The 19,070-nt window shown below is 54.8% G+C and overlaps 9 protein-coding genes across 9 annotated transcripts, besides 2 other annotated features; 4 read left to right on the forward strand and 5 right to left on the reverse strand.

The window, feature by feature from the left end:
• Positions 1 to 116: 116 nt before the first annotated feature.
• On the forward strand, positions 117 to 1,373 carry CYME_CMO235C (26S proteasome regulatory subunit RPN10; the record flags this gene model as incomplete). The annotated part of the gene is made up of 1 exon (XM_005537562.1): positions 117 to 1,373. The coding sequence occupies one exon, from the start codon at positions 117 to 119 to the stop codon at positions 1,371 to 1,373; it is 1,257 nt and encodes a 418-aa protein (XP_005537619.1).
• Positions 1,374 to 1,498: 125 nt separating this feature from the next.
• On the reverse strand, positions 1,499 to 2,521 carry CYME_CMO236C (hypothetical protein, conserved; the record flags this gene model as incomplete). The annotated part of the gene is made up of 1 exon (XM_005537563.1): positions 1,499 to 2,521. One exon carries the CDS (start codon positions 2,519 to 2,521, stop codon positions 1,499 to 1,501), a length of 1,023 nt encoding a protein of 340 aa, XP_005537620.1.
• A 53-nt stretch (positions 2,522 to 2,574) lies between these two features.
• Positions 2,575 to 5,016: a sequence feature (possible transcribed region).
• On the reverse strand, positions 3,760 to 5,577 carry CYME_CMO238C (hypothetical protein; the record flags this gene model as incomplete). Its single annotated transcript, XM_005537564.1, has 1 exon — positions 3,760 to 5,577. One exon carries the CDS (start codon positions 5,575 to 5,577, stop codon positions 3,760 to 3,762), a length of 1,818 nt encoding a protein of 605 aa, XP_005537621.1.
• A 2,969-nt stretch (positions 5,578 to 8,546) lies between these two features.
• CYME_CMO239C (hypothetical protein, conserved) lies at positions 8,547 to 9,641 on the reverse strand (the record flags this gene model as incomplete). The annotated part of the gene is made up of 1 exon (XM_005537565.1): positions 8,547 to 9,641. The coding sequence occupies one exon, from the start codon at positions 9,639 to 9,641 to the stop codon at positions 8,547 to 8,549; it is 1,095 nt and encodes a 364-aa protein (XP_005537622.1).
• A 249-nt stretch (positions 9,642 to 9,890) lies between these two features.
• Positions 9,891 to 10,658, forward strand: CYME_CMO240C (hypothetical protein, conserved; the record flags this gene model as incomplete). The annotated part of the gene is made up of 1 exon (XM_005537566.1): positions 9,891 to 10,658. One exon carries the CDS (start codon positions 9,891 to 9,893, stop codon positions 10,656 to 10,658), a length of 768 nt encoding a protein of 255 aa, XP_005537623.1.
• A 580-nt stretch (positions 10,659 to 11,238) lies between these two features.
• Positions 11,239 to 12,288, reverse strand: CYME_CMO241C (hypothetical protein, conserved; the record flags this gene model as incomplete). Its single annotated transcript, XM_005537567.1, has 1 exon — positions 11,239 to 12,288. One exon carries the CDS (start codon positions 12,286 to 12,288, stop codon positions 11,239 to 11,241), a length of 1,050 nt encoding a protein of 349 aa, XP_005537624.1.
• Positions 12,289 to 12,423: 135 nt separating this feature from the next.
• Positions 12,424 to 13,449, forward strand: CYME_CMO242C (translational inhibitor protein p14.5; the record flags this gene model as incomplete). Its single annotated transcript, XM_005537568.1, has 1 exon — positions 12,424 to 13,449. The coding sequence occupies one exon, from the start codon at positions 12,424 to 12,426 to the stop codon at positions 13,447 to 13,449; it is 1,026 nt and encodes a 341-aa protein (XP_005537625.1).
• Positions 13,450 to 13,698: 249 nt separating this feature from the next.
• Positions 13,699 to 14,886: a sequence feature (possible transcribed region).
• Positions 14,887 to 15,033: 147 nt separating this feature from the next.
• On the forward strand, positions 15,034 to 15,846 carry CYME_CMO244C (inner mitochondrial membrane protein Sco1p; the record flags this gene model as incomplete). The annotated part of the gene is made up of 1 exon (XM_005537569.1): positions 15,034 to 15,846. One exon carries the CDS (start codon positions 15,034 to 15,036, stop codon positions 15,844 to 15,846), a length of 813 nt encoding a protein of 270 aa, XP_005537626.1.
• A 1,282-nt stretch (positions 15,847 to 17,128) lies between these two features.
• On the reverse strand, positions 17,129 to 18,304 carry CYME_CMO245C (fructose-1,6-bisphosphatase precursor; the record flags this gene model as incomplete). Its single annotated transcript, XM_005537570.1, has 1 exon — positions 17,129 to 18,304. The coding sequence occupies one exon, from the start codon at positions 18,302 to 18,304 to the stop codon at positions 17,129 to 17,131; it is 1,176 nt and encodes a 391-aa protein (XP_005537627.1).
• Between the last annotated feature and the right edge of the window lie 766 nt (positions 18,305 to 19,070).

Here is a 19,070-nt window from a genome sequence, read left to right on the forward strand (position 1 = left end):
GCTCAAGCGCGCTGCCCAGCTCGTCGAACGGCGCCTCTACAACACAAACCGGCCTTTGGGGTTTCCCAGTTCAGCGTTGTGACCAGTGCTGAACCGTACCCAGTCTTACGGATAACATGGTGCTTGAGGCGACGATGATCTGCATTGACAACTCTGAATGGATGCGTAACGGGGATGTTGCGCCCAGTCGCATGGATGCGCAGCTCGACGCTGTGAACCTGCTGTGTAACGTCAAGCTAGACGAGAACCCCGAGAACACTGTCGGCCTCCTGACCTTGGCAGGTCTACCCGGTGGTGGTGCACTTTGGACAGCGAATCACAGTGCGAGCGCTGCTGCAGAAGGTCGTCCACGTTGGCTTGGAACCGGCGCGGTTTGCCGGGTTCTCATCACGCAGACGCGCGATCCCGGAAGGGTTCTCTCTGCAATGCACCAGGTAATCGTGGAGGGTGAAGTGGACTTTATAGGTGGTCTTCAGAAGGCGCAACTGGCGCTGAAGCACCGCCAGAACCGAAATCAGCGCCAGAGGATCATTTGCTTCATCGCAAGCCCCGTTGCTGCAACCGCGGAAGAGCTGGTCCAGCTCGGGCGCAACCTGAAGAAGAATAACGTGGCGGTGGATGTGGTACTTTTTGGAAGCGAATGGAGTGAGAATGAGGAGAAAATGAAGGGGTTTATTCAGAGTGTGAACGTGGACGATAATTCGCACCTGATCACGGTACCGCCGGGTACAGCGCTCTTAGCGGAGGCACTGATGACGACGCCGCTCATGCAGAGTGAGCAGGCACTCATGGCTGGTGCTGCAGGCTCGGACGCTCGTTTAAGTGGGACTGGTATCGGCGCCTTTTCTGGCGGAGCAGCTGATATAGGCGGCTTTGGCTTCGATCCGAGCGCGGACCCCGAGCTTGCGCTAGCGCTCCAAATGTCACTGGAGGAAGAACGTAATCGGCAAGCAGCAGCTGCAGCGGGAGCAGGATCAGGAGCAGATGCTGTCGAGAACAATGCTCCGGGATCATCTTCGATGACAATGGAGGTCGTGAACGATCGTTCACAGGCTGCTGCTGTGGATTCTCGAACGAGTCTCCAGAGCCGTTCGGAGGCTGGCAGCATTGGCCATCGACCTGATTCCTCCGCTGCCGCAACAGCGGATTCCGAAGTGGCCGAGAGCTCCGATCTTGGTAATGCGAACAGTGACATCGTCAATGACGAGGACGAACAAATGGATGAAGAACTTCGTCTCGCCATAGAGCTCTCCAAGCAAGAGGCATCCACCGGTGGACGCCAGCCGCGATCGAGCTCTGGCCAGGCACTGGCCCCCGAGGACCAGTCTCCGGATGACTCAAAGAAGAAATCTGAGCCTCGTGGTAGCACTTGAACTTGACAGCATAGGAAAATGCGTCCCTGATGGTGCTTCATCGGCTTCCTGTGTTGAAGACAGTGTCCCCGGGTTTTGCACCTTGCGCACGACGATGACCCGGTGGTGGCGCCTTGAGGCTAACGTTACCGCCGCCGCCGCTGCTGCCGACGACGACGTCGACGTTGCCGCGGCTTTCGTATACGTGCATCAAAGTCGTTAAACAGTGGCCCTGCGGCAGCAGCAGCAGCAGCAGCAGTAGCAGCGGCACTGGTGATGACTGCGGTATGCAGTCTACGAACGCAGCCGTACATGAATCGGCGCCCATAAGGTGGCACCTCTACTCTCGACGCCAGCTTGAACAAGCGCTCGGCGAGTTGCTGACGATGCTCTGGTTGAGACAAGTACACGAGCTGGTCTCGTTGATTTGGTACTGCAGCTGGGGCACGTACCAGCGGTTCCCACAGTCTCTCAAAGGCGCGTCGCATAAGTACTTTGCGGTTGCGCTGCTGCGTGGCGCTAGCGCGCTCCATCGGCGCAAGATATAGACGTAAGAATGGTTGTACGGCGATATCAACCGGGTGCGTTGAATCAGTGTCCAGGGTAAGTGATTCAAGGCCGCCCGGCGCTTGACAGAGCACCAGTTCGAGCCACTTGTCGCAGACGTGCAACGCCATCCCGAGTGCTGCGGGTGCCGCTTCGAGATCCAGGTCCGCGCTTGTCCCTACCAGTGGTTCGAATACGACACGTTCCACAATGCCGGTGAGACGTCGCCAGTGGTCCACCTGATCCACACATAAAGAGGTTGCGGCGCTGAGCGACCTGTTTAGCAACGCATAGTACTTGTCCAGCCGTAAATGGTCAATTTCTATCCAGTATCGACAAATTGTCTCCCACATGACCTCAAAATAGAGCCAGTTGTCCACCGCGAGCCCCAACCACGAACAGAGTCTTTCGAGGGTCCAGTTGATCGCGGACGGTGTGTCGGCGAACCAGAGTGTGTAGTAGAGCGCTCGCCAGACCCTTCGCATACCTTTCGGAGAGAGTGGTGCTGGTTCACGTTGGCACAACATCCGCTCTACTTTACGAAGTGCTCGGTTCCGCACTTGCGCATCGGAAGATGCCAGTTGCCGCGCGAGCGCTGTCTCTGCAGTTCCTGCGACCGCCATAGTGCTGAACAGCGTTGCAGCGTCCGCTGGGAAGAGACCGGGATTCGAGTCTCGCGTTACGCACCCGCTCCGGAACTATTCAAGAATATCTCGAGAGCTTGGTGGCTAGTTGCCCGATCCAAACGGCTCAGTTGGTCCAAGTGAAGCGCAGAAACAACCAGGGTTTCGAGTAAACCAGCACCGTGTCGTTTGGCGGCGGTGTCGCTGGCGTCGCCGCGTTCTCAAGAAGCCGGTTGTTGTCTCGCGGCTCGTTGGGTTCGTGCCACACCAGCACCAGTTGCCGGGGCTGGGGCGTCATCCAGACTCGTGGATGACTTGCGGGTTTACCAGGTGGCTACGATAGCCAAAAGCTGTTCACTATGCTATTCGGGAACGCTCAGCTAAAACGGTTGCTGCAGGTGTTCCACGAGATGGAACGCTTTGGCGCGGCTGGGGCGTCATCCATACTCGTGGATGACTTCCGGGTTTACCAGGTGGCTACGATAGCCAAAAGCTGTTGACTTTGCTATTCGGGAACGCTCAGCTAAAACGGTTGCTGCAGGTGTTCCACGAGCTGGAACGCTTTGGCGCGGCTGGGGCGTCATCCAGACTCGTGGATGACTTCCGGGTTTACCAGGTGGCTACGATAGCCAAAAGCTGTTCACTACGCTATTCGGGAACGCTCAGCTAAAACGGTTGCTGCAGGTGTTCCACGAGCTGGAACGCTTTGGCGCGGCTGGGGCGTCATCCAGACTCGTGGATGACTTCCGGGTTTACCAGGTGGCTACGATAGCCAAAAGCTGTTCACTACGCTATTCGGGAACGCTCAGCTAAAACGGTTGCTGCAGGTGTTCCACGAGCTGGAACGCTTTGGCGCGGCTGGGGCGTCATCCAGACTCGTGGATGATTTCCGGGTTTACCAGGTGGCTACGATAGCCAAAAGCTGTTGACTTTGCTATTCGGGAACGCTCAGCTAAAACGGTTGCTGCAGGTGTTCCACGAGATGGAACGCTTTGGCGCGGCTGGGGCGTCATCCAGACTCGTGGATGACTTCCGGGTTTACCAGGTGGCTACGATAGCCAAAAGCTGTTCACTATGCTATTCGGGAACGCTCAGCTAAAACGGTTGCTGCAGGTGTTCCACGAGCTGGAACGCTTTGGCGCGGCTGGGGCGTCATCCAGACTCGTGGATGACTTCCGGGTTTACCAGGTGGCTACGATAGCCAAAAGCTGTTCACTATGCCATTCGGGAACGCTCAGCTAAAACGGTTGCTGCAGGTGTTCCAGGCGATGCGGCTCGTGAGCGTTCACGGCGGCGGCTGAGCGGCTTGGACCTTCGTTTCGTCCAGCAGTGTCGTTCAATTGGATTTGTTTGCGCAGTTCAGAGAGCAGTGATGTCAAAGCGAGTCTCATTTCCCGAAAAGCATTGCGATCCGCATTGATGCGGAAGAGTGTTTTGCCACTTGCAGAGCCTTTTTCTAGCCAGCACCAACCGGCGCTGTGCTCGCAAAGCTGTTGCAGCTGTTGACGAGCATCCTCGTAGCTTTGAGGAGCACTATCGTGTTGTTGACACAGAAAAGCGGTCAACTGGTCAAGTTCTACAGATCGGCGAGGTCTACCCAATACGCATGGCGTCTGAAAGAAGCTGTAAACGAGGTCTGCTGCGTGTATGAGCCGGCGAATATTGAGGCACGTTTCCTCATGACGCCGACTGGATTCTATGCAGTCCCGCTCTGCCGCTCGATCGCGAATGCGTTGAATGAGCTCCGCTGGTAAGCACCCGTCGATTTCGAGTGTAGCAGAGAGGGCGTCATTCGTGGACCGCAATACAGCGTTGTCTCTTTGCATTCGTTGATCACGTGAATCGACAGTGGAAACCTGGGAGAAAGACGCTGGGTGCGACTTGCCGGACGCCGACGACTCTGTGACAGGCGATGCGTAACCGACAAGTTCAGGGCTCTGCATGGACGCGCAACCGTCTACGTCCATTTCTCGACGGAAACTGGCCCCGGGTCGTGGCGCCGACGCAACCGGCGCCTGTGGGGCGCGCTTCCACGGGGTATGCTCTCCGACCAACTCGTCTGCCGGAGAAAAATCATCATTCGTCCGCTTTCGCTTTGCGAATGGTTGTGGTGGCGTTGGTGGTACTGTATCGTGGCTCATGTCCTGGGAATTGCATCCATCCGCGAAGCGTCGCTTCCGATGAGCGTGTTGCTGTGGCGAATAGGCTGTAGCGTTCGAATCGCCTTCGAGGATCGGCTTCCCGCACGAAGGCACATCCAGCGGTTGTGATGCGCTTCGGCGCATTGCTTCATCTGAACAAGCAGGTGCGGGCCGTTCCATGGCCTCGAGACGCTCACGAAGCAGCGCGCGACGCTTCATAATGCCATAGGCGTCACCGAAGCGGGTAACTTGGACCGAATCCGCTGAGGATTCCGTTCGCATTGAGGAGAACTGCTCCCGCAGCTCAATGCACAAGTCGGTTTCGCCAGGTCCGAAACGGTGAATCATAAATACCTCTGGAACTAGCCCCAGTAACTGATCCAGTCGCTGCCTTGTGAGCTCCCGCCGACACTTCCACTGAACCACAGCTTGAACTTGCTCGAATGTAGGTCGTGCTTGGCGAGCCCGGAGCAGTAAGCGTGCACTCTCAATGCCATCCATGATTTCGAGCAACGGCACCCAGTCTTTTTCTGTTACTTTGGTCCTGCATCCAGTGACGGGCGCACTCCAGTGCTCCTGATCCTCGTTGCAAGACCTCGGAGCAGCAATCGTGTCGTCGTTGCGCACTCCAGTTGTTGAACCATCGAAGGCGAAAACGCTGGACCCAACAGCCTCGGAACAGTTTCGTTCGGAAACTCCAGAAGCAGCGCTCAGAGCACGACTTGTGGTTTCTGCTCTATCAGCGGCATCCGAAGCCTCCAGTGTCGTCAAGCTCGCAGACCGCTGAGCGGTGTGTGGCTCCTCAGGCCAGCCCCTGGGGCTCGTTTGCAAATCCCCGTGCTCAGTTTCCTTTCCATTGCGGAATAGAGCATGAACACGCCTCTGCTTCACATTCGAAAAGTAGTTTGAGATCATGGATCGCGCTTACATACGCTCGTGTCCAGAGCAGCCCACACAGAACATGGAATATATCCCCGAGGATGATGAGGCCGTATTCCCGCCCGACCATCGATGCAGATGCGCGTAACGCCGGAAGCGCCTGTCCCAAAATTTGGCGCGAATCGCGCATGGACCCGTTTGCCGGTGCTACGTGCTGCTTTCGGATTTGCCTCTCTACTTTACTTGTTCTGTTTAACGGAGCGTTGACAAAGACCAAGCAGCTTGGATTGTGTGCTTGATATAAGCGATTGGAGGAGCATCCATGTCTCGACATACCTCCAGGTTTTATGTCGTTTGCTTGTTCTCGTTTTTTTGTGCACGTTCTGGCGTGCGCCCGGTACCCGCAAGGAGCGACCCTGGTACCACGTACAACAACGACGTGAATGGGACACGTAGACAGAATGCGTGTGGGATACCAGAGAGAGCGCCGGCTCTAGTTTGTTGATCTATTGACAGTCAAGCATAGGGCACGGGGAACGAGTTCCAACTGGGAAGGAGGCTATGCTATCGCCATCTCGTTATGCATTAGGTGGATGATGACGCAGGGTAGCGTGAAGCGCGATGACCATTGATTGATCCGACAGTGATTTCCTTAGAAACAATAAATAATGGTACACCATGATCTTGCGCTATTTGTTCATCAGAATCGTTACGAGTGTATACAGAGGGCGCCCCTGTCCTGCTGGATTGCTCAACGTACCGTGGCAGTGCCTTGCTCCATGCGGGAATCCAGTGCCCGCGGTTCTGGTACCTAATTAACTTTCATTGAACCTCTTCAGCGCTTGAAGACAATCCCAGCGCTGAGTACCTAACGATTCCCTTGAGTGCTCAATTGATACGAAACCGCGGGACGTCCAAGGAGCAAATGCCATTTCCGTACGTTGATCGATGCGTTCAGGTCTCGATACCGAAGGAGTCTGCGTGTATTGTTGTCGGCAGAATCGTACCGTAGCAAGTCTGTCGCACTCGACTGCCGTGGTATCTGGCGTTCAGTCTGCTTACCGCGTGTCATCTCGTGCGTGCGGCTCTGTTCCAGATTCTTCTTCTCTACCCCAACAAGCGTACACTCGTGCTCGTAATTCTGGTTCGTCGCTCTGAATCTATCGATGAACATCGTACAGTACGGATTCGTGCTTGCGTTGTAGACCCATCGTCGCAGATGCAGGAGTGCAGCCATTCCGCATCACAGCACAGTGAGCGCCATTGGCTACCAGCGAACGAGGTGACATGTCGATCATTTCCTCTCCCGACTCATTGAACACGTTGGTGAACGCAGGCTTCTTGTCTCCGTCCGCTTGAGATAGAAAGACGGCGACTGCGGCTACGCGCTTCGAACGGAGATCCACGCTGACAACAAAGACTGTATGATCATCTACCGTGAAATGCTGAAAAGGAGTCTCATCGCTCGAATCGGGCCGAGGTTCCATTACGAAATCGATATCGCATGAGTCTCTATATTGTCGTCGCAAACTGCTTTCCATTTTTGCCCGTGAACGAGGAACATTATACGATCTTCGCGAATGCTTTCTCGAACTTTTCGTATGCTTCAGAATTGGCCGCTGCGATGGGCTCTTTCGTCTTCTCGTTTACTTGGCGGGATGCCATGGATCTAGTAGCTACACTCCAGACCTCTTTCATTCCTGGGGATTCAGCATCGCTGGGTGAACGGTTGCACTGAAGCTTTCCTTTTCTATGCGCGTGTATCCACTATTCCCTGTGTTACTTTTCGTCGTCTTCGTCGTGAGTGGCGCTCACGGACTGTTGCGCGCCTTGCCGCTCCCTTTTGCGCACGAACAGAAGAGCAACACAGTATTTCAATGCTGGTGAAGGTAGAGAGCGACGTATTCAAGAACGGTGTCACAGATGCAAACGACGCTTCTTTTGGTCCATTCCCGCAAAACCTTCGTTTGACAACAACGAAGACGCCATCGACTGCCTTTAATCGTGAACGATAGGTTTCCACGAATAGCAATTGAAGGGAAATCGCAGCTGCGTCGTCATGACCCGCTTTTAAGGGATGTTATGCAACGTGCCCTGACAGCAGTGCAGAAGAATGTCGAAAGCAGAAGCCTTACGGTGCTTCCACGATGGATGAGGCGTTGAAGGATCCAGTCCGTGTGGCAGTTTGTACGGGATCGCGCGATAGAATCGCCGCTACGACTCGGGTTGTCGTCATTCTCGCTCGTCCCTTATTGACGAACAGCTGTTGCTACTCTTTGAGCACACATGTGAAGGTCTTCCATTTTCCCAAATGCTCTGCATCGAATGAGACGAGCATCTTTTCATCCTCGATTAGGCGTTCGCACTTCGTTAGGAAATCGATCGTGTTCTATTCAGCGCTCCACAGTCTCGCATTGAAGGGTGCTTTTAGTTTCGATCATTCGTACCTCTTCAATCCCGTTCATATCAACGGCACGGAATATTCACGATCTAGGCTTCTTTGACAGACTTTCTTAGAGGATTTATGGAGAGGACCGGATTGACGAGGAGACACTCTTTTGTAGAAAGAGTTCGATAAGTTCTGTTTCTGGTGCTCGACGTTCAGAATAGGGAAGAAGAGAACGGTGGTTTATCCATCTTATGACAATAAAACGACTGAATTGAAATAGTCCCACTGTTTTATTCGCCAGTGTGCACTGACTGCATCAAGTCTCTCCGCGAAGTCTCTCCAGTGCGCGAGAGACATTCCTTTCTACTGAATGCCAGGGAGAAAGACCAACAAAAACAAATCATGTATTCTGGCGCAAGTATTAAAGCATTCACCAGTCTAGGCATGACGCGGTTACATGCCCTGTAGGCGACAACGGCGGCTGCACTCCGTGTGCCGCAATCCAGTCGATGTGCCTCGCGACGTCTTTTCGAAGCGCCAGACGGAAAGCGCATCGTTCCATGCGCATGTGCAGTACTCAAGGCAAATGTAGCTCTCCAGAGGGACCAAAATTCTTCTAGACATGTTCACGGCAGACTCGCGATGATGCATTCGCAAAGGTCTCCGGATACGCTCGAGCTAGACGACACAAGACCGACGCTGCGCCAAGGTTTGCCCGTAGAAACGCTCGATCCACATCATGCTCGCCCTCGACTACACCATACAGATCTGCCTGCCAATCCTCTACGCAACGTCCTGCAAGAACCGCCTCCTCTGTGCTAATCCTTCCCTGCTGTATGTTAAGGCCGATGATTGCCGACTTGCTCAAGCATGCTATAGAATGAAGCGCGACTAAGGACCATAGGTCAAGTTGATCAAGATACTCTTGCATCCTTTGTAAAGCGAAATCACTTTGAATACCCGCAGTCACGAGCTCCGCGGTGACCTTAATCGGAACGCCGAGCACCTGCGAAGCGTTCTCACGTAAAGGACGCCATAGCCGTTCCTGTCTCGCGAGCAAACTTGCATGAGCGTGTTCCAGAAAACAAAGTGAATCGGCGCCAAAATGCTCCAAAATCTCTCGTACGTACAGGGCTCGGCAAGAGTCATCCACAGACAGACTCTTTGCCAGCAGCCGTGTCAGCGGCATTAATGCGGGACGTAAACGCTCGGACTGCCGATCCCATTCATAGAGCAGTGCAAGGGCCAATGGGAGCGTTGGAGCCAATAACGGCTGTTGTGGACTCAAGCATAAGGTTTTGCCGTCCACCTTCAGGCAGTATACGTGCTCCGCAGGTCTTCCGATTTCTGATGAAATCAACGCAGCAACTTCAACTTTCTTCCAAAAACGCGGCGGTCCCACTCCTGACCAGTTCGTTCGCAGCGTCCGCTCAACGTTGAGCCCGCGGGTATCCGAAGCAATCTGCTGGAGCAGTTGAGGGCGCTGCTCCTGTCCAGTTTGCTGCTTAACAGAGTCGTGCACATTTTTCGTTGAAAAGCTGATCGCTGGCGTGTACACAGACAAGGTCGCGCGAGCGCTACCGGTTTTTGTGCAACTTGTGTGGCTCGAAAGGAGCCAATCGTCGCCAAGACGTGTTCCTAGCAAACAGTGGAACCTAACGGGCACCACGTGCTGTTTCAGCCCTTTCAGACAGCCCCGAATACGATTCATAGCTGCTGCACGCTCCCTGGGTGCTCCTTTTTAGAGCATCTCTCCAACGGGAAGCGTCCAACGCTGCATACAGTCGTTTCTAGCACGTCTGCACAACTGGCTGCGTTCCAGCGAATGGCCACTCGGCCGGGGCAGGGGTCCCGAGCTCTGCCAGCACCAGGTTTTGCCACTCGTGAGAATGTTTGCGCATATAGTTCCGGTGGACCAGAAGCACGCCTTGGAGTTCACTTTGTAGAGTCTGTTAAATAAATGCCGCAAGAAATGCTTGTCCGTTATCGCAGCGGGAAAGAGACGTTCGAGGTGGCAACGCACCCGGGAGCCGTGACCAAGTATCGCGAGGGCACGCTCAAGTCTCTCGATGAAGTTCTGGTAAGTGATGTGGTTTTCACGGACTATCACAAGAGACTGCGTGCCTCTGAGCTTGAGCTAAAGTCAGTTTTTGGTGAAAACTATAATAAGGAAGAGGTTCTTGATAAAATCCTAAGAAAAGGCGACTTTCAGCTGTCTGCCGCAGAGCGGCGTCAGAAGCTCGAGCAGAAACGCAACGAGATTATCGAGTACGTTCACAAAAACTTTGTGGATCCGAAGACCCATCTGCCAATCCCAAGAATGAGGATTGAGCAGGCACTAGAGACCGTGCGTCCGAGAATAGATATGGATCAAAGCGCTGACCGACAAGTAGCTCTGATGATGAGCAAGCTCAGCGCTTGTATGCCAATGAAGAAACATCAAGTAGAAGGGACATTACGTGTGCCGCACGGTGTACTAGGAGCCTCCAACGCAGTTATTCGATCGTACTGCACGGTTGCCCGGGAGCATTACACGAGTGAAGGCGCTGTTCTCGAAATCATGATATCCCCGGGCGATTACGATGCATTCATCAAGGCCCTGAACAATGCTTCTAAGGGCAATTTTCATTTGGATATTGCTGGCGCGGCAGCTAGCGCTGCGGCTAGCACTGAGGAGAAGCCTGGGAAGAAAACGAAACCGAAAGGCACCAAGGGTCGGCACGGATGACCAGCATACGTAAGACGTGTTGCACCCACGAGTCTGGCGCGCACTGGGCACGAGACCTCCAGTTAGGTGCTGCGAAGCCATACACCGCGTCCGCTGGAGCCGCCTATGCTCCACAGGGGATGCAATTCGGAACCCCAGCATATGTACGCAATGGAGCGAGCGAAAGCATCAAGAACAGTGCACGTGATGCGCAGCAGAATACCTGGGATTTTATCGGAATGTGTCTTCGTGCAATGATAGAAGCTCTCGAGTCCTCTGTACGGTGCCGTGGGACTTGGTTTCATGGTACGCCGCTCTGCACGGATAAATGCTGCCTAATCCATCGAGAGATTCGCGATGCTCTGCCTGGAAACAGGATGGTGATGCGTTTTGTATTGATCTTTGGGACGGGCCTCTAGCGCATTCAGGACACGCTGCTTTTCACGGCAGTCAAGGGCAAGATTGCTGGGCTGGGCTGCTCTGGGCTGAGCTCGGCTGTCTCACGCTGCACTAACTTTGAGCAATATCGGAATCGCGAACAATTCGAACGTGTCCTGGGGCCTAACTTGAAAAAAATGCAACATGTCCCGAGCACCGCGTCCTATGCAGAGGCCGTTGGTTTTTCTTGTGCGGCACCATTTTGGTGAAATATCGAAGGTATCGATATCCAAGCTCGGTGGTGAGCCTGCATTTCCCGCGCGACAGTGAATGCCTCTGTCGGTGATGGTCGACGTAGACGCAACGTCACCGCTGGGGACAGATTCTCGTGCATGTGCGTCCTCAGCAGAGCGTCACGTATAAGGGTGCGGGGTGCACGATACCATCGAGCGAGCGCATCCACTGGGACGCCCAGTGCGAACCCCAGCAGGATACACTGATTAAGGAGCACTGTGTTGAGGACACCGAGCTTTTGGTAACGGCGAGCGCTGGTCTGTACATGCTCGGGTGCTATGCGGCATGCATTGCCCCAGCCGAAGCGTCGAAGCGCTCGATGTCCCAGTGCAACGTCGTCAAGAAGTGGCCAGTCGGCGGGGAACCCCTCGAGATCCTGAAATGTCTGCTTCCTGAGAAAAATACCCTGATCACCATAGGGCGCTCGGAAAAGACGTGAACGCAAGTTCGCGCCCCAGGCTACCAAGCGCAGTACCCAGGAACTCTCTGTAAACTCCAGCGAGAAGGCGCCGAGTGCCGGATGACGCATCCTCGCCTTAGACTCGCCACTGGTGTTGGTCTGAATCAAACCGAGCGTCCGGGCAATAACCTGTGGATATTGGAACGGCAGCGTGGTATCCGCGTGCAGAAAGAGCAGGATATCGCCCTGTGCTAGTCGTGCACCCCAGTTCTGCTGGTTTGCGCGACACGTGCGCTGTGTGCTTGGAAGATGAACGATTCGGAAGTTCTTGTAGGCCGAGCGCTGAGCCAATCGCTTCGCCCTCGAGCAAGTGTCATCTACCGAGCCGCCGTCTACGAGCAAGACCTCGTGCAACACGAGGCTCTGCTCGCAGCTCGGACGCAGCGACTCGACTGCTGCTCTCTGCCGTACGGCCCTATCATAAACACTCTCAATGGCTCTAGCAATGACTTGAGCTTCGTTCAAGGCGGGGATGATCACGGAGAGGCGGAGCGGCTGGTACGTTGGCGACTGCGACATCCTCGAGTGCCCAGCTGAGCAAGGCGTAGGTTGCCGCCCCGTGCGCTGCCCACTGGATGGGTCTCGTCGCTGCACAGACGCTGAGTGCCGGTGCGGACGGCACTGTTTCGGGTACCTGTGACCGTTCGAGTCAGGATGAATAACCAGTGCGCTTATGTCTGCTTCATGAACAGCGCCTTTCGACGAACGAGCGCGTCGAACTCGACGGGCTTTGCTTTGATGCTCGCGGGACGTCTCCGGTGTTGGAGTGCGCACCGACCTCGCACGCTTCACCAGGTTGCACTGCGGACGAGTCGGTTATGCGGAGCGGGTAGAGCTCCAGCGTACGGCGAGTCTGTTCGAAACCGACTGCGAACGCTGCGTTGTCGGAGTCACGCAAACTTGGCAGTACCGTCGTTGCGAGCGTATCGGAACACGTTATTCGTACCGGCGCTAGTTGCCGAGGACGGCTGTCTCGCAAGCGTCGAGGAGCAACTAGGCAGCTGCTTGTCGCAGCTAGACGAATGGTTACGCACTTATCAGGACTATGAAGTGGCCACCCTTCGGATCAACGTCGCCCCGAACCACGACACGCAGCTGCTCCAGCGCCTTGAGCGTGCCTGGGCAGAAAAGCAGCTCCAATCGCCAGCGGTAACGTGGCTCGAAGCGCGGCCTCTAGTTCCCGCTCGAGACGTGCTTATAGAGGCCGTGCTGGGGCTGCGGGAGCCGGCTGCAGAGCACTCGCTCCAGACTGTGGCAACCGAGCAGGCGGCCCAGGCGGTGGGCCCCTACGTCCAAGCTGTGCGGTTCCCGCGTGCCGCTACGCTCTATGTGAGTGGCTGTATTGGACTGCGTCCACCGCCGGCAAACGATCTCGCGGGTCCCGATGTCGAAAGCCAGACCAAACAGGCGCTAGCCAATATGAAAGCAATCCTCCGGGCAGGAGGCAGTGATGTTGTCAACATTCTGAAAGTGATGATCCTGCTAGAGGATTTGAGCGACTTTGCCGTTGTGAATCGGCTGTACGAGGACTGGCTGCGGCAAGGTGGATGCCATGGTAGTCGTCTTCCAGCCCGAAGCACATTTGCGGTGAAGGCGCTGCCCAAGGGCGCAAAAGTTGAAATTGAGTGCATCGCAGCGATCCAGTCGATGGGATCAGAGATCTCTCCATCGAGCTGCTGAATGAAGGGGCAGCGATCGATGCGAAAAGTCGGTTACGGATGTCATGCTGGATCCTCTGAGGCGTTTGTTTCGAATAGATCGCCAAAGAGACTCGGTTTTAGAAAATGGCCTGCACGGTGACCTCGGGAACGTTTTCTCGAATAGGTGACGACCCAGGTTTCCTGGTGCCCAAATAGGAGTTTGGATCGAGCTTACGATCCATAGCAGGTATCAGCGCACAGCAGGAGGCACATTCCGCAAAGCAGTCTAGTAAAATGCTTTATGAGCGTTGAACCTGAACGGGGTTGCTTTCACGAGTACTTGGTTCGTTGCCGGAACAGAGCGGGCGACAGAAAGCAGGCGGATTCCAGGCGTGTGATTTTCGGTAATGCGCCGCCGCTCGGCACTTGAGCGCTGCGCGCTTGGATGTTCGCGCTTTGCCGCAAACGAGCACATGTATGGATATCCCGGAGCTTCTGAGATCCTATTCGAGAAACATCCAGTACTTTGAGTCAGACCCTGTCCAGTGGATGAGATCAAGCTCTGAGAACCGCTCGCAGAACGGCACGTGCGACTCGTGCAGCCGCGTGAACGTCTCGAGGAGAGCCCTCGCGTACTTCATGGCTCATTCCAGGCTCATATATCCGATCAAATTCGTGAATGCTGGACATCGGGATCCAATCAATGGTGCTGCACGATGTTCATCATCTATCGTGTCCAGATCAGAATGCATCCTGTATGCGGAACTGCGTCATTGGATAAGTGCCGACGTCAGCTGGCGGCCTACTCGGATGCTCGATGCACATGATAGCCGCTCTGGTGTGTTTCGATTGTGAATACAAGAACGCTTCGCAGTGGCTGTGGTGTGCAACTCCAGGCACCATGCGCTCAAGCTGCCCTTGTGTACGACGTGTGTCCAATCTAGCGCTCCGTCAGGCACGTGCAACTCCGAGGGTGAACAAAGCAGGCGCGAAGGCAAAGACAAGGGGACTGCTGCATCGAGCAGCCGAGGCTTTACCAAACACGCACACTCATGCAACGTTTGAGGACGCTCGCGAACAATAGGCCTCTATCAAAGTTAACAACCGGAACAGCTCATTGCTGGTCTCCGCAGTGTACCAGCGACAGGTTCGAGCACCGGCACCCGATACGGGTCTCACTGATCCATGGTGTCGATGCAGAGCGCTGGGCCTCGCTTCCAAGCACGTGCCGCAAGCGAGACGTACAGGGAACCCCAGCGGAACCCGCGTCGCCACGAGGGGACAACCAGTCTAAGCTTCTTCTCTTGTGTAGCGAGATTACAAGTCCCGAAGCTCTTCCAGGATAACTGCGAAGCTAAAATGCCTCCAGTTTTCCAACCCGGGTGCAAACCTTGTCACACAGCGTAACCGATGAAGCTACACGGCATACACCTTAGCGTCACACGTTATGCCTTCGAAACCCGAAGCGTATACCTTCCGTTACCGTCCAGAGAGGAATCGTCACGTTGACTCCAACACCGGAGAGAATGCGCTTGCTGGAAGTCGCCGTCGGCGGCGGCGGCGTCTCCAGATCAACAGCGTCGAATTATGGAAAAGTTCTCGTTGCACCGCAAAGCTCACAGGTATGCTTCGTTCCGTGAGTTACGGTACTCTACGCCAAACAGTGCGACGTTTTCGAGGAAACTTTCTGAGGCGTTGCTCTAGTGCGCCTGAGTCCAAACCGGGACGTCCCTCGGAGCCAACGCATACGACAACAGGCAGTTCGTGGCGCCAGGGTCCGGTAACCTGGCGCTCGTTGGCCATTACGACGGGTGTGGGTGCCGGCATCGGGTTCCTTTACTGGCAACAGAAAGAGCGAAAAGCGAAGGAACTGGAGCGGAGTGTTACTGCTCAGGTTAGTAGTGGGAAGCCAGCCATCGGCGGGCCCTTCCAGCTGGTCGACGCTCGCACTCGACAGACGGTAACGGACGCTGACTTTCGGGGCCGTCTACCACTGTTCTATTTCGGGTTCACGCACTGTCCTGACGTGTGTCCGGATGAGTTGACAAAAATCAGTAAAGCGCTCGCGCTGTTGGATCAGCGTCTCGGACACGACCGTGTTTCGGCGACAATAGCACCGGTGTTCATCTCAGTGGACCCCGAACGAGACACACCTGACGTTGTGAACGAATTTCTTCGTAACGAGGAGTTTGATGAGCGCTTCGTCGGCCTGACCGGGAGCGTTGAGCAGTGCGCCGCAGCAGCCCGGGCGTTTCACGTCTATTACATGAAGACCGACGAAAGCGAGGAGGATTACCTCGTGGACCATAGCATCATAACGTACCTAATGGGTCCCGATGGTGACTTGCTCGACTATTTCGGGAAGAATATCAGTGCAGAGGAAATGGCGCAGCGAATCGAAGGCCATTGGAAGCGAATGCGTCTGAGCCTGGCCTAGAGACCATTCAACAGGACTGGAATAGTCGAGTCTGTGCAGCCGCTCTATTCCGGAGATGTTAGCACCGAAACCAAAGCGCAGACACGTTCAAAGATGGTGCTCCGTCTCTCTCTGCTGCTGCTGCTGCTGCTGCATTCATCTCGAGGACCGCTCGAGGGAAGCGGGATCGATCCAACTGGCGTGTTGGATTGGTGCAGCAGTGCGTATAGCGTACGCGTTATGGAATCGGCATGGATTCAGACTGACACAGTGACTGACCGACACGCACTGATATACAAGCACGTACGTACGAATGCACACATAGGGGCCATCCGGTTGTCTTCGAACGGGTCCATAGCAGTCGTCTCATGATAGATAGTCAAAGCAACTGCGCAACAGATGCATGTCCACGTCAACTTAATACGCTGTTGCGCTTCCAGACAGCTTTTAGTTGAAGAAGCAGGCATCCACATGGGGGTATCGCTTTCTTGAGTAGAATTCGTTTCATTCCTAGGATGCGGAGTGTGCTGAAACGGAACTGTTCGGAAAGGGTACAAAAATTGCACTGTACAGAGGCAATTGGGCCGGCAAGGAATCCAAGCGATTTGCACAGCACTTGTTCCAAGGCGCTCTCTCCCATATAGCCAGCATATGGTCTATACAAACAATTATCAGTCTGGAGCATCCTTCAGCCTCGGCGATTTCGTTGGAAACGAAGGATGCGCGGTCCATGATCCGTGCGTGGCGAATGTCAAGTTGCGGACTTGCCGACGAACTTGGACGCTGGCGGTAAATGGCATTAGTGCCGCCAAAGCGGCGCTTGCTCCAACTGAACCAGCCTTGGTTTTTTAAAGGATATTTCTCTTGTCCACAATCCATGTTTATCCAAAGATGTGGTACTACAAGTCCATCTGAGAGGAATCTGGTTGACGCCGGCGTCGACGCTTCCTGGCTCGACTTCTCCGAACTGCGGAGCACGCAACAGTCAAAGCTGATCCGGGGTCAACATGGCTCTGTCGATGACCGCCTAGCGAAGGTCTCAAAGGCTTCAACAGAGCGGCACGCGAGGCAAGTGGTTCGGGCGGCGACCATCTGCTGCGGCCGTCCAAGGCAGCGAATCGTAGGAAAGTGTCGTCCATAGATTGCAAATCCTTCAGATCGCCGTGCTTCTACAAGGAACTGCTGGCGAATCGCAGCTGCGGGCGCTGCCTCTGACCGCATGTCGCTCTACTGCGTGTCCACAAAACAACGTCTCTCCATCTCAATCCGAAAACAAGCCACTACTCTGGATGTTCTCCGGTGGCTAGCCACGCATTGCCATGGAGCCTTGGTAAATTTTCAAAAGGTCCTCAACATCCCTGGGGCTTCCGCAAATGAACGGCTCTCGCTGATGGACATCTCGCGGAACAATATCCAGAATTCTTTGCTTTCCCGTGGTCGCTATACCGCCGGCCTGCTCCATGAGATACGCCATAGGTGCGCACTCGTACAGAAGACGCAACTTGCCGTTCGGGTTCTTCTTATCACCAGGGTATCCAAAAACGCCGCCGTAAATCAGCGTGCGATGGACATCGCCAACGAGAGATCCTATGTAGCGCGAAGAATAGCCCTTTTTCTTCATCGATCGAATATATTCTTGAAGAACAGGGTCCCAGTTATCCGAGTTTGCCTCGTTGAAGGAGTAGATCTTGCCACGCTCCGGAACACGAACATCTGGGTGCGTCAAAACAAACTCGCCAATCGCTGGGTCCAGAGAAAAACCCTGCACTCCGTGACCAATAGACAGCATGAAAATCACCGATGAGGAGTAGAGAATGTAGCCCGCTGCCACCAGATTCGCACCCGGTTGCAGCGTCTGCACGAGGCACTGCATTTGTCGCTGACTTATATCCGCGTCCTCGGGTCCCGTCAGACAGTGCTCGCCGCTGCGCATTACACCAAAAATCGTACCCGTGGCGATCGCTGCATCCAAATTCGAGGATCCGTCCAACGGGTCAAACGCAGCAATAAAGTCACCTGTATACGCCTCTTCCATGAGCGACACTGGCTCGTTTTCCTCTTCCGAAGCCAAGACACCTAGTTTCCCTGTTGAGCGTAGCGCGTTCTTGAGCACCTCGTTCGTCAACACGTCCAGCTTTTTCTGCTCCTCGCCCTGCACGTTGACCGAGCCCTGAAGGCCAGTCAAGTTGCTCACGCCCGCTCGGGCGACCAGTGAGGCAATCTGCTTGCCAGCTGTCGCTGTGGCTGTTATCAAAGGAGCCAAATCAGCGGTCTCTGGATGCTGCCTCTCCTGTTGGAGAACCCACTGTCCGAGTGTCATGGGTAGGTCTAAAGCTGCGCGCAGTCTCACTGCACCAAAGCGACGTTGATGCCTTGTTTCCAGCGGCAAGACCGACACCGATACCCTTCCCCATATGTTTGTTGAGCGCAGCTTAGGAGCCCCAAGGCTAACGAAAGCGTGCGGTGCTTGCTTCGCCATGAATATCGTTGCTGGCTCCTTGAGGTCAGCAAGGAGATGAGTGCTGCAAACGTCGGGCGTCGCAGCGGCGGGCACGGCCGCAATCGTCGACGGCGGCTCGATCGGCTGCCGCATCTGCGATTCGCCCCGTGCAGCGAACTAGCTTCTGTTCTTTCGAGGGGGTACACTACGACCCATCGGCAGATGCCTCCTCCAGGCCTTTTTCGACCGGCTCCTGCTATTCAGTTCATCTGCTCCGTGTAGACATCGATATTGAGAGGGTGCCTTACAAAGGTAGAGGGCGTCAGCTCCGCGGGTCTCGTCTTCAGCACCGCACATCTGCTGATGTTGATAGCGGCGTTGAAGTCTCGGTTCAAGAATTCCAAGCGATTATAGCATCTGGTGGAACTGATCAACGTAGGGGTTGCAAGAACTCGTGCCCTATGTGCCATTTGCTGCTCTTTCAGCTCTCTGAGGTTTTCAATCACCGAAGCGCTCCGCTGGATTTTGTCTTTCTCGACCTCCTGAAGTGTGCATCCCAGTTCATACCTTATTTTAAAATGAAAGCACTTGTTCATTTCCTTAGGTAAGGGCATTCCCGGGGCGAGAGGGACTTGCAGAAGAAAGACGAAACGTGCTCCAGCGTTACCGTGTGCTGAGCGCTTCAGCGATTCGCCCAGTGGAACGATCGTTACGCCTCACGAACGGAAAGACTCCTTCAATGGCGTCGAGCCACGGTGTGTACGTAGTAATGAAATGCAACGCTACCTCGATAGAATTGGAAAAA

Source organism: Cyanidioschyzon merolae, chromosome 15 (assembly GCF_000091205.1).
Source record: "Cyanidioschyzon merolae strain 10D DNA, chromosome 15, complete genome".
NCBI classification, from domain to species: Eukaryota; Rhodophyta; class Bangiophyceae; order Cyanidiales; family Cyanidiaceae; genus Cyanidioschyzon; species Cyanidioschyzon merolae.